General features: G+C 58.4%; 1 protein-coding gene across 1 annotated transcript; it reads right to left on the reverse strand.

The window, feature by feature from the left end:
• Positions 1-10,176: 10,176 nt before the first annotated feature.
• On the reverse strand, positions 10,177-13,703 carry Mex3d (mex-3 RNA binding family member D). The gene is given in 6 exon segments (XM_028858620.2): positions 10,177-10,907; positions 11,007-11,171; positions 11,174-11,578; positions 11,581-11,879; positions 11,881-12,494; positions 12,702-13,703. Coding segments are annotated over 6 exon segments (2,544 nt in total). The 3' UTR covers positions 10,177-10,848.
• Positions 13,704-13,798: the final 95 nt, after the last annotated feature.

Raw genomic sequence — 13,798 nt, forward strand, 5'->3', positions numbered from 1 at the left:
GGGTGAGCAGGGGAGCAAGAAACACAAACTGTGGACACCGGTGTGGCCACACCCGCCTGTCCGCCCGGCCTTGAGGAGGAGGAGGTGGGAGGAGCAGGGCTGCAGGGTCATCCCCAACCACACACTGGGTTAGTGCCAGGCTAGCCTGGGCTACGCAAGACTCTGCCTCAAAAACACAAACGAAACCAAAATAAAAAAAAAAAAATCCTGGGCTGGCAAGATGGTTCCCTGGGTAAGGTAAACTGAGGCCCTGAGATGATCTGCGACACGCGTGGTGGACGTCGTCCCCTGACCTCCACGCTGACACGGAGGCACGCGCATCGTGTGCACGCGCACAGCAGCAGTCAGTGACCCGTGAACAACCAGGTGAACGAGAGAAGGGGAGGACGAGAGAAGGGGAACCTGGGAAACGGGGCCTGGCAACAATCGCCTGGGGGGCCAACGCTCAGGAACCCGAGGCAGGAGGATTGCTATGAGTTTTCGACAAGCCTAGGAGACAAAATGTGACTGTGTCTCAAAAAGAAAACAAAAAACGGCCTCCCCTTTAACTCCAGCCCTCGGAGGCGGAGGGCAGGGGGATCTCTGTGAGTTCGAGGCCAGCCTGGGCTACAGAGCGAGTTCCAGGCCAGCCTGGTCTACAGAGTGAGTTCCAGGCCAGCCTGAGCTGCACAGAGAAACCCTGTCTCCAAAGCAACAAAACAAAAAGCAACTGAAACCTCACTAGTCCGACGCCGCGTGGGTTTGCGTCCCCGAGGGAAATCTCCTTTGTCTCCTCAATTCTCCCTGCTTCTAACCCGGAAGCAACAGGTGACCCGGAACACCTCATTGGTGCTTTCAAGCACGTGACACGTCCAATCAGGAGCCAGAGAGGAGCCCGCAGCGGCCGGTGGACGCTGCCATGGCAACCGTGAGTGACAGGGGCTGTGTGAGTCCCTAAATGCCGGGATTCCTCATTATGTAAACTGTAGGGAAAACGGGGTGAATTCGGGGCTCTTGGCTCGGCCCAGCCGTCCTACTACAGAGGCGGAGCCGAGGCCAGGCCGGGACACCGGACCGCCAGGGCGGGATCAGAGCCCGGAGTCCGCGGGACCCGCTCCGCGGTCAGGGTGGAGCCCCGCCCAGAACCCCGGGAGAGGGGCTGGGGGCGTGGTCAGGGTGGAGCCCCGCCCAGAATCCCCAGTGAGGGGCTGGGGGCGTGGTCGGGTGGAGCCCCGCCCAGAATCCCCAGTGAGGGGCTGGGGGCGTGGTCAGGGTGGAGCCCGCCTAGAATCCCCCAGTAAGGGTTAGGGGCGTGGTCAGGGTGGAGCCCCGCCCAGAATCCCCAGTGAGGGGCTGGGGGCGTGGTCAGGGTGGAGCCCCGCCTTGAATCCCCAGTGAGGGGCTGGGGGCGTGGTCGGGTGGGGCCCGCCAGAATCCCCAGTGAGGGGCTGGGGCGTGGTCGGGGTGGGGCCCCGCCCAGAATCCCAGTGAGGGGCTGGGGGCGTGGTCGGGGTGGAGCCCCGCCCAGAATCCCAGTGAGGGACTGGGGGCGTGGTCAGGGTGGAGCCCCGCCAGAACCCCGGTGAGGGGCCTGGGCGTGTCAGGGTGGAGCCCGCCCAGCATCCCCCCAGTGGGCGGGGCGCAGGCCGCGCTCACCCGCTGGCTGGTCTCTAAGCGTCCGTCCGGTCCCTGTGTCCCTGTCCCGTGTCCGAGCAGCCGCGGCGGGTCGCACGTCAGTTTATCTTGACGAGCCAGAAGAATGTTCTGTCCCGCGGGATGGAGCGCGTGGGTGTGGGCGGACGCAGGGCCGAGGGACCTTTGACCCCCACTGGCCGGACCCGGCGCTGCTCCGCGGAGCCGACGCACGCACTACCCAGGCCTGCCGCGCGCGCGCGCACTGGATGCAAACCGAGGGACTCCGGTCCGTATGCTGCGCCCCGCCCAGCGGGTCAGCACCCAAGCTCAGCCGTCATCCCGCCGGCCGCTGAGGCCGGAGGATCACTCCTTGCCGGCTGGGCTAAGGGGAAAGGGAGCGGAGGGTGAGGCTGAGCGGGGAGAGCGAGCGCTGGCCTGATGGGCGCCAGGCCTGTCGCCAGCCCCGGCTCCAGCCTCCTCTGCCCGGGGCCCGGGACTCCTCCCCGTGGGTCCTCCCCCCGAGCGCTTAGCTGCACCGCGTCCGCAGTGGGCTGCCCACCCGAGGGGCTGAGACAACGCTGGCACCCGGGCGAGCCTCGGCTCAGGTCTGGCTTGTGATCACTGCATTAGGGGCGCTGCTGCTCTTCCAGAGGACCCAGGTTCGACTCCCAGCGCCCACGTGGAGGCTCACAACCGCGTGTAACTCCAGGGGACCCAGCTCCCCCTTCTGGCCTCCACCGTCACCACCGCGCACGTCGTTAGCACTCGGACCCGCCCCTGGCCGGCCCAGCGCCCTGACGACGTCATCTGTCAGGTCCCTTCCCTCTGTTCCTGATGTGCATCTCCCGCCCTTCCTCCCCCTTCCTCCTTTAATAATAAAACTTTTCACGGGAGTGCCCCCTGCATGATACGTCTCCCCTGCGGCTCCCACCTGCCCTGACCACCGCCCACCCTGTCTGCAAGGTGTGTGTGTTTGTGTTTGTGTTTGTGTTTTGTTTTTGAGACAGGGTTTCTCCGTGTAGCTTTGGAGCCTGTCCTGGAACTCACTGTAGCCCAGGCTGGCCTGGAACTCACAGAGATCCACCTGCCTCTGCCTCCCGAGTGCTGGGGTTAAAGTTGTGTGCCACCACCGCCTGGCAATAAATAAATCTTTAAAAAGAAAAGAAACAATCCAGACGGGATGGCACACAGCCTGGTCTACAGAGCGAGTTCCAGGACAGGCTCCAGAAGCTACACAGACAAACCCTGTTCTGAAACAAAAAAACAAAAACAAACAAAGAAACATATGTGAAGAGGACGGATCTTTTCCCTACCCACGTTGGACCCCAAAGCCAGGGAGACGCTTTCCAGGTGACCCCAGCTGCTCCCTGCTTGTCACCCCGTGCAGTGTGGGGTTCCCACACAGACAGCACCCACAGACCGCGGGGCACAGGGGTATCACTGGGGGGTCCCTCTGGGGTCCGCTGTGGCTGTCACACTGGGGATCGCCTGGCCCAGGGTGAAGGACCCGGGCTCCTCCTCAGCACCCCGAGGGCCCAGGAATGACCTGAAATAGTGTTTACAGCGCCCACGGAGACCTCGACCAGCCCAGTCGCTCAAAACTCAAACCAGTGGGTCAAGAACGTCCCTTCGGCAGAAATGACAGACTGGGGACTGTGGGGACAGACCTGCACACAGGGTGGCGTGGGCTGGGGGTGGTGAGATGGCTCAGAGGTTAGAGCACGAGCCGCTCATCACCCACGGGACTCACAACCGTGACTCCAGTTCCTGGGCCTTCTGATGCCTCCTTCTGGCCTCTGCAGGTGCCGCATTCAGGTAGTGCAGAGACACACGTGTGTGGAAAGCACTCACGCGTGTGAAATCAAACTAAATTAATAAAACTGTAAATGGCCGAGGTAAGTTGATTCTTTGGTATGGGAGATTTAAAAACTGTCAGCTTTGCTGGGTGTGGAGCACACGTCTTTAATCCCAGCACTCGGGAGGCAGAGGCAGGTGGACGTCTGCGGGTTCCAGGACAGCCTGGTCTGCAGAGTGGGTTCCAGGACAGCCTGGTCTACAGAGTGGGTTCCAGGACAGCCTGGTCTACAGAGTGGGTTCCAGGACAGCCTGGTCTGCAGAGTGGGTTCCAGGACAGCCTGGTCTGCAGAGTGGGTTCCAGGACAGCCTGGTCTGCAGAGTGGGTTCCAGGACAGCCTGGTCTGCAGAGTGGGTTCTAGGACAGCCAGGTCTGCAGAGTGGGTTCCAGGACAGCCAGGGCTGCAGAGTGGGTTCCAGGACAGCCTGGTCTGCAGAGTGGGGTGCTATCTGAAGAAAGTTTTTCATTGAAATTAAAAAACGCCATCCCTGTTACAGCAGTCAGAGTCCGGGGCGCCTCACGGGAGGCCCTGCGAGCGGAGCAAGATCACTGCGGGCTGCTGGCTGGGACCAGGCCCAGCGGGTGGACGGCGCCACCTCGCGGCACGTGTTGGAAGTGCAAGCAGCGGCTGCGGGCAGGGTGTTATGTGCAGCTCTGGCCACACGGGGGCGACAGAAGACGCGCCGCCCGCCCGGTCCAGGGCCAGGGTTTCTCTGTGTAGCCCCGGCTGTCCTAAAACTTGCTCTGTAGACCAGGCTGGCCTCGGGGTGGGTGGACTTTTTAACACAGAATTCTTAAATAAACAACAATGAAAACGTCAGTACTTATTTGCCTTGCGCACGTGCGCAGGCACGGGAGCCGTGGGGCGGTCAGGAACGAACCGTAGGGTACTGTCTCTCTCCATCGTGGGGTCCCCATGTGCGTCCTGGGGATTGAACTCGGGTTGCCCAGCCGAGCCGTCTCACAGGCCCAGGAGAGATATTTGTATAACCCAAGGCTCCCCCTCCCCCATTCATCATGAAATTATTATAGTTAGCATGTAAAAGGTTTCCCCATTGCCTTTGAACTCCTAGTGGACGGGGCAGCCTTGGTGGGTTTAAGGATACTGCACGTGACATCTGGGAACCACACCAAGAACAGTTTTTACCAGATTCAAATACATGCATATATGAAAAAATAAATTAAAATAGGCGGTGGTGGCCCACACCTTTAGTCCCAGCACTCTGAAGACAGAGGCAGTTGGATCTCTGAGTTCAAGGCCAGCCTGGTCTACAGGGTGAGTCCCAGGATGGCCAGAACTACACAAAGAAACCCTGTCTCAAGAGAAAGGGAAGGGAGAAAGAAACCAATAGGGAAAAAATAAAGTACTTGTAGCTGGCGCAGGGATTAGTGGGTAGATTCAAATATTCTCCCCCACACCCCCCTTTCATGAGTCCGGGTCTCATGAAGCCCAAGCCGACCTTCCAACTCATTACGTAGGGAGGCTGGACTGGAACTCCTGATCCCCCACCTCCCGAGTGTCTGGATGGGGAGGCTGGCTGGACCCTGTGACTGTCCAGGGTGGCTTCCCAGCAGCCACTGTGAGCAATTCCAGCAATGTGGGGTCCTGCTCCCTTGTGGTCAGGATGATCCCATGCAGTGGGTATTGGTGAAATTATTTTGGCCACTCCACATAGTTTAAAGGATATTTATTTAATGGCGTAACTCACAAATTAAGTAATAGGTAGGTCGCAGGGTCTGGGGTAGGTGTATCGCAATCCAGCGGTGTTCTCTGGAGCTCTGCTCGGTCAACCTTCACCGTTCAGTGTCCCAGTACAGAGAGAGCGCTGGCCCATCCAGCTCTCAGGTCCCCAGGCACCTCCCCTGGCCCCGCCTCGTAGGCGTGACAGTTGCCAGAGTCTCAATGGGGGTTGGAACTTCCAGATCCAAGCTAGAATGGCTACCCACTACATCTCCCCCATTTTGTCTAAATAAGAAGGTTCTAACCTAATACAAGACTATATACAAAGGAAAGGTTATCAAATATTGTTCAGGAATAATGAGGGATAATGACCTAGATAAGATGTAACTACAACCAATGCAAACAATATCAAGCAAGAAACACATACTAAAATCCAGAGAAGTATAGAGCATAGGTAAATGGCATGTTATAAAGATCATTCAAAGGTGTCCTATCCTAAAGAACCTGAATCTAATACTTAATATGTTCTATCTAAGATATTATATATACTAAGTTGTAGCTATAACTGCTAGTCTTCAATCCCATCAAAGACCTGAGAAGGAACATAATGGTACCTGAGAAATGGTAGATGGATGCAAGCAACTTTCGGGAATCTTGCAAGAGTAGACCAAGACAGCTGGCAGCCTGGACAGTCACCTAATGTTTCTCAGCATTGTTGGTGCATTCAAATTGGCTACAGGCCTAGAGTATCTGACAGACCATTTTCAGAAGCAGGAATTCTGAGAGACCATCTTACCCTGTCTTGGCAGAGTACAGTGGTCGCTTTCCTTGTGTCCCGCTTGTCCAGAAAGGACAGCATTGCATTTGTACTGTCAGCCGTCAAGGCAAGGGCAGTTCTTTGCCCAGTAGGCCATTTTGTGCCAAAAAGACAAACTTCCGAATGGAAATGTCTTAGAAGCCCAACATTCTCTCGGGATCAATTGGTGCAGCCAGGAGCAATTGTGTCTCATGTCAACAGAATTCTAAGTTATTTAAATGCCATATTCTCCAGGTCTATGAAGTGTTTGAAGATTACCTGCCCATCTAACCTATGTATCTGTAAATCTTGATAACCTAACTAACATAACTATAGAGATGACAGGCATAGGCGACTATAAATCTATAAATCTTATCTACCGAAATAACCTAAGGACTAAGGCTTCACGTAAATAAGGTAAACAGTCTATAAGCAAATGTATGGTGAAGAATGATGACTTCAAAATTGTGACAATACACAAGATATTTATAACAGAGGTAGGAATATATAGTGCAATATGCTATATGACAATAATCTTAAATATATATCAATATACTGAATATCCTAAACAGAAGTAGAATATATATAAAGTATGACAGATATAAATTTACATTTGTATTAATATAAAAATGTTTCAAATAAGAGTAGAAATATATGTACATTATAACAAATATAGTTCTGTATTTGTATCAATATACAAATTATCTTAAACAGGAGTATAAAAATAGTTTACATTTGTATCAACATATAAGAATCCATAACAGTACAAATTACAGTGCAAATTATCTAAGGCTGCTATTTTACTAAATTTGTTTACTAGTATATACAATGATTTCCATCATATCTTATACCTACCCGTTCCATTCTTCCTTGTCTCTGCTTAGGTGACATGTCCTCCGGTCCCGGGGTAGGTTACCATGACAGCTGCAGAACGCAGAGACAAATCTGTAGAGGTCGTTTCCTCTACCCTGTGGGTCCTCAGACTTGGCATCAAGCGCCCTCACCCACCGGGCCTCTTCTTGCCCTGTCTGTCTGTCTGTCTATCTGTTTTACAGGGTGTCAATGTGTCGCCCTGATTAGCCTGGAATGCACAGAGCCACTTGCTTCCCAAGTGCTGGGGCTAAGATTTATTTATTTTAGTTAAGGTGTATGCTCTTTTGCTTACACGCATGCCCGGTGCCCACGGAGATCAGGAGAGCATGTCAGATCCCCTGGAATTGGAGGGACAGACGGTGCTGGGGGATTGAACCCTGGTCCTCTGGCAAGAGCAGCCAGGGCTCTAACCGCTGGGCCACCCCCCGGCCCGCTCACTGATTCTGGATGAGCAGTGTGTGCGGCAGGCACAGTGCCCACACCTGGATGTTGGAGAAATTGGAAGTGGCGCAGGTGTGCAGGCCTGGGACCCCAGCACTCAGGGGACGGCCGGGGCCTCAGGGACGCCCCGCCTCAGCGTCAGAGGAAGACCAGAGACGGCGGGAAAGATCCTGCCGTGCCCTGGAGTCCACGGCGCTGGGCGGAGCAGCGCGTCCCTGTCAGCGTCCTGCAGGAGAGGACGGCGGGGACAGAACTCCCGAGGGGCAGCAGACAGGAGGAGCCGTGAAGAGCTGCGATCTCCGCACGCACGCGGTGGCGATCATTTGGTGGCCCTCACACGGTGGCTGTCACGCACTCACACACAAAGGTTTTGTTGCAAAGTGAAAAGAGAGCAGCCGGGCGGTGGTGGTGCACGCCTTTAACCTCAGGCAGAGGCAGGCGGATCTCTGTGAGTTCGAGGCCAGCCTGGGCTACAGAGAGAGATCCAGGACAGCCTGGGCTACGCAGAGAAACCCTGTCTCAGAAAATTAAAAATGAATGAATAAACAGTGAAAAGAGCCGGCAGGAGTTCGATTCCTGAGAGTGGACTCCGGCCCGCTGTCCTCTGACCTCGGCACACATCAAGTAACTGACGTGGACCGTAGAGAGGCCCAGTGGCTAAGGACACTCACACGCCTGCAGAGGACCCGAGTTCGAGTCTCAGCACCAGCGTTAGGTGGCTCCTGTCTGTTATTCCAGCTCCAGGATCCCCCCTGGCCTCTTCCAGCACTGCACCCAGAAACACATTTAAAAGAAGAGGTGTTTTTTTTTTAAAGGTTTTTTGCTTTTTTTAGAAAGTGTTTCTCTGTGTAGCCCAGGCTGGCCTCGAACTCACAGAGATCCTCCTGCCTGCGCCAACACTGCCTAGCATAAAACACAATAAAATCAAGATTTAAAAAATTATGTTTGTTTGTGTGTCCTTTGTGTGACTTTGTGTGACTGTATGCCAACTGTGTGTGCCCAAGGCCAGACAGGAGCATCGTGGAACCCCAGGTGGTTGTGAACTACCGGGCCTGTGCTGGGAAGCAAACAGGGTCCCTGGCAAGAGCAAGACCTACTCTTAACCTCAGGCAGCTCTCCAACTGTCCAAAGGAATCTTTTTTGTTTGTTTGTTTGTTTTTGTTTTGTTTTCCGAGACAGGGTTTCTCTGTGCGGTTTGGGCGTCTGTCCAGAACTCGCTCTGTAGCCCAGGCTGGCCTCGAACTAGAGATCTGGTGCGGCCTCCGAGGACTGGGGTTAAGGCCCGCGTTGTCGTGCCCACCAGGGGAGTTCCAGGTCCTCCATCGCGTCTGGAGAGCGATTCCTGGGTCTTGGGATTTATCTGTGTGTGGCCAGGTGAGGATTGGCATCATTCAAACCCCTCGGCCCCCCAGCCCAGGGTAGGATGCAGGCCTTAGAGGTGACCCCCTCACCACACTCCTGTGACCCCTCACCACACTCCTGTGACCCCTCACCACACTCCCGTGACCCCTCACCACACTCCCGTGACCCCTCACCACACTCCTGTGACCCCTCACCACACTCCTGTGAGCGACCCCTCACCACACTCCTGTGAGCGACCCCTCACCACACTCCTGTGACCCCTCACCACACCCCTGTGACCCCTCACCACACCCCTGTGACCCCTCACCACACTCCTGTGTGTGACCCCTCACCACACTCCTGTGACCCCTCACCACACTCCTGTGACCCCTCACCACACTCCTGTGACCCCTCACCACACTCCTGTGACCCCTCACCACACTCCTGTGACCCCTCACCACACTCCTGTGACCCCTCACCACACTCCTGTGACCCCTCACCACACTCCTGTGACCCCTCACCACACTCCTGTGACCCCTCACCACACTCCTGTGATCCCACACTCGACCCTCACCACACTCCTGTGAGCGACCCCTCACCACACTCCTGTGAGTGACCCCTCACCACACCCCTGTGAGTGACCCCTCACCACACCCCTGTGACCCCTCACCACACCCCTGTGACCCCTCACCACACCCCTGTGAGTGACCCCTCACCACACCCCTGTGACCCCTCACCACACTCCTGTGAGCGACCCCTCACCACACTCCTGTGACCCCTCACCACACTCCTGTGACCCCTCACCACACCCCTGTGACCCCTCACCACACTCCTGTGACCCCTCACCACACCCCTGTGACCCCTCACCACACCCCTGTGACCCCGACACCCCTGGCTCACCGAGCTGCCCTTTGGTGGCGTCCTCACTTGGGGGTAAGTCGCCGTGTGCCGCGTCCCCCGCCTGCAGGACACCCCCCCCCCCCGTCCCCATGGCCCTCCCTGACCGCTGCCGGATGTCAGAACAGCGCGACACCACCCGCAAGTCACAGCTCAGGTTCTCTGTCCCGTGTGGCGTCCACTGAGCAGCAACCATGCAGCTCTGGTCACAGCCTCCCCATCCCGCCTTGGTGGCGAGGGCAGATCCTGGAGTGAGGGGGGCTGACTCACAGCATCTGCAGCCCTCAGGGGGTGCATGGCAGGGCCCCACATGCTCACCAGGGGCAGCCCCAGGGGGCAGCTGCCTTCCCAGACAATAGAGGGACCGTTATTATGGTGGGGGGACCACAGCACCAGGAGGGCTGGTTGTTATCTCAATACCCAGTTTTATTGTTGGTTTTCTGGGTTTCTCTGTGCAGCCCTGGCTGCCCTGGATCTCACTCTGTAGCCCAGGCTGGCCTCGAACTCACAGAGATCCGCCTGCCTCTGCCTCCCGAGGGCTGGGATTAAAGACGTGGTCACCCCGCCCGGCAACCCCATCTCTTTTTTCTGGATCTCACGGATGGAGGGCAATGGGGCCACGCACCAGGGACGCCCATCCTGGGGTCTCGTCCTCCCACACCACGTGGACGCCAGTGCTGACATATAAGAAAACAACTTTATTAGGAAGGCTGTCAAGTCCAAAAATAAAACTCTTGATACAATTTTTTTAAACCCTTAAATCAGTTCAGCAAATATATAATCAGTGATTTAGCTGTCAAAGATTAAAGGTCCGTTGCTTTATTTAAAATAAAATATATTTTAGTTCTTAAAATTTATTCCGTAAAGTACATATATCTAATATAAATTCCCTACATATACACAGGAAGTATGAAGTAAAAATAACAATAAAAAAAACTTTAAAAACCTTTTTAAAAAACAACAGAAAAACCGCAACACTGAGTCTTAATTTAAAAAAACAGAAACAAAAAAATACCACAGTCAAACCAAAGTTATAAATCTGTTGATGGGACGCCCCTCGACACCCTCCCTCCCCTCCGCTGGCCACCCCGTGGCGGATGTACAAAATGGTGTATTTGCCCCAAAAAAAGGGAGTGTGTATGTGTGTGTGTGTGGGGGGGACAAAGCCACCTGCCTTGTTCTGGAAGTCTCTACAAGAATCCACACTGTTAAATCCAGTGAGAGTTGTAAATATCGTGTTATTTTTTTTTGTTTGTTCTAAGATCACCCCGGAAACGGGACAGGGTGTCTTAATAAAAAGTGCAAACAGAGAATTCTCCGGCTTTATTATCACCGGCTCACTCAATACTGTCACTGGTCAAGGACGGAGGCGCCGCTGCCGCTGGGCCGCAGGCTGACGGCCTCGACGCCTGCTGCAGGAGTTAAAGCTGTTTGCGACACGCGTGGGCCCCCCTGCCTCCCGGCCGCCCCCTCGCCGCCCCCGGGGCCGCCCCGCTAGGAAAAGATATGAATGGCTTGGGTGGCCGGCGTGCGGCAGGCGGGGCACTCGGGCTCGCTCTTCCCGCAGATGCGGACGGCGCAGTCCATGCAGAAGAGGTTGTGGCCGCAGGGGACCAGGGCGGCCATGGCCTCGCCCTCCGCGCACACCACGCACTCGCGAGCCAAGGCTGCGGCGGGGGGCCCGGGGCCGCGGCGGGCGCCGAGGAGTTCGCCGCCGCCGCGGCCGCCGAGGCGGTGCTGGATGGCTTGTGGCTGCCCTCGGAGGCGACGGCGACCGGCGGCGACGGCGGCGTCCAGGGTGGAGGCCGCCTGGGCGGGGCTGGGCAGAGAGGGGCCCCCGGAGAAGGGCGGCAGCGCGCTCTGCGGGGTCGCCAAGGCACAGCACCCACGGGGTCCGGGACGCCCCGGCGCGCGAGCGGCAGCTCCAGGCCGAGTCCCCCGGGCTCGGCAGCGTGGGCGAGTGGCGCGGGTGGTGGCGGCCCCGCCGCCTGCCCCGCCGCCGCTGCTGCGCCGCGCGCCCGTGCCGGGCTGGGAGGCGCCCCGTTCACCGCGGCGGCGGCGGGGCAGGCGCTGAAGGCCGCAGGGGCGCGGCGCGCTCGAACGGCGCCCAGATGGTGGCCGTGGCGGGCACGGTCAGGTCCAGCGCCAGGAAGTCAAAACCAAAGTCACAGTCGTCGGAGGCGGCCGTCCCCGCGGGCGCCCCGGGCCCGTCCCCGCCGAAGGTGAAGCCCCCGTTGCCCGAGCCCCCGTAGGGGCTGCTGGACTCGGGTCCGGCAGGGCGGCCCTCCGCGGCCGCCCACGTAGAAGGGCTCGGGGTGCTGGCGGCGCCCAGGGCGCTGTCCCCACGCAGGCCGCTGGCGGCGGCGGGGGCCTCCGTCCCGGGTGGGGGCCTTGGCCCAGAGGCTGGCCGCGGCCCCCAGCAGGTCCAGGCACACGTCGGTGCCGTTGGCGTGGAAGTCGCTGTCGGGCCCCGCGTCGGTGAAGGCCCCGGTGCGCAGCGTGATGTGCGCCTCGATCTCCTCGCGCGCGCGGTCCACGTTCTCGGGCATCCCGGTCACCGCGAACACCGGCTCCTTGTCGCGACCCGGGGTCACGATGTACGTGTGCGTCCTTTGCTGGATCCGTTTGATGGTGGCGCCCTTGGGCCCCACCACCAGCCCCACCACGCGGTAGGGCACGCGCACCTGGATGGTGGTCTGGCCGGGCAGGTTCGGGGGGCCCGGGGTGGCGCCCGACAGCCCGCCCGCCTTGCTGCGCGTGGCGCGGATGAGCGAGAAGTGCTCGGCGGCCGACAGGATCTCGCGCTTGGCCATCTCCACGTCCTCCTTGCGCCCCGTCACGATGAAGACCGGCTCCTCGCCGCGCACCGGCGTCTTGATGTAGGTGTTGGTCTTGGCGCGCAAAGCCTTGATCTTGCACCCTAGGGAGACGGGAGACACGTGACCCAGGGCACCCAAGCTGGATACACTATGTAGACACCCAAGTTGTTGGATACACTATGTAGACACCCAAGTTGTTGGATACACTATGTAGACACCCAAGTTGGATACACTATGTAGACACCCAAGTTGGATACACTATGTAGACACCCAAGCTGGATACACTATGTAGACACCCAAGTTGTTGGAAACACTATGTAGACACCCAAGTTGGATACACTATCTATCCACTATCTACCCCCAGGCTCCACATGGGCCTCCTACCCCCCATTTCCATCTCCGGTGCAAAGGATTGGTCAGAAGGGCGCGCGCAGCAGGGAGGGCGAGCTGGCGTGCGGGATCCACTGGAGGGGTTTGCAGCCCCGCCCGATAACCCGAGCTCCAATCACCAAGACCAATGCGGTGGGGAGAACCGACGCCCACCCTCTGGCCTCTGACGCCCCCCACCCCCTCCAGGAATGAATGAAGGAGTGAAGTTTTAAAATGAAGGGAACCTGGTGCAGCCTCCTCAGCATTCACACCCACCAGCTGCGGCTTGCCCGCCCTCCCCAGCCCCAGCGGGAACCCCGGAGCCCGCCGCCACCCTCGACGGGCGGGCTCGCCCCTCCTGGCAGCGCGGTGGCGCACTTTGGCCGCCCCAGCCCCGGGGATGCTGAGGCAGGAGGACGGCCGCGAGTCCCAGGCCCGCTCAGGCTTCCCAGTGACACCCGGTCTGCTCTCTAGCATCGGTGACCCGAGGCAGGAGGACAGGAGTTTAAGGTCACGCTCAGCTACAGTGAGTTCGAGGCCAGCCTGAGCTAACGTGAGAGCCCGTGACGGCAGTGTGCGCGGCGGGAGCTGAGGACGGGAACGGAACGTCTGCCATGCGCTCCTCCCCCCGGCCAGGCCGGAAGTCCTGCTGCCCTGGAGGGGCCATGACCGGGACACTCCAGAGAGCTGGGGGGGGCTGTGTGGGTTGTGGACACCTCGCCCACTGAAATCCCAGAAACCCTCCGGCCAGGGGGCGCGGAGCGCGCGGACGGGCTCTCCCAGGGCGCGGGTCCGGAGGCGGGGCCTCTCCTGGAGTCGAGCTCTCACCAGGCGGGAGCCGCGGGATGCGGCTCTCCCGGAGGCGGGGGCTCGCGGAAGACGGGCCAGCACCACCAGAGCCAGAGGGGCGTCTGCACAGGCGGCACTCTTCAGTGATGCTCCGGTCCCCAGCCTAACAGCAGAGCAGTGGGACCTGCAGATCCGCCGCCGCCGAAGCACCCGGGCAAGCGGCGCCATGCCACCAGACCCGGGCTGCCAAACTTTGTGCGAAGTCACACCTCCCTGCACGGAGTTCCTGCCCTCTCCGGGCTGCCCGGAGGCCTGTCCCCTGC

Source organism: Peromyscus leucopus, chromosome 22 (assembly GCF_004664715.2).
Source record: "Peromyscus leucopus breed LL Stock chromosome 22, UCI_PerLeu_2.1, whole genome shotgun sequence".
Lineage (NCBI taxonomy): Eukaryota > Metazoa > Chordata > Mammalia > Rodentia > Cricetidae > Peromyscus > Peromyscus leucopus.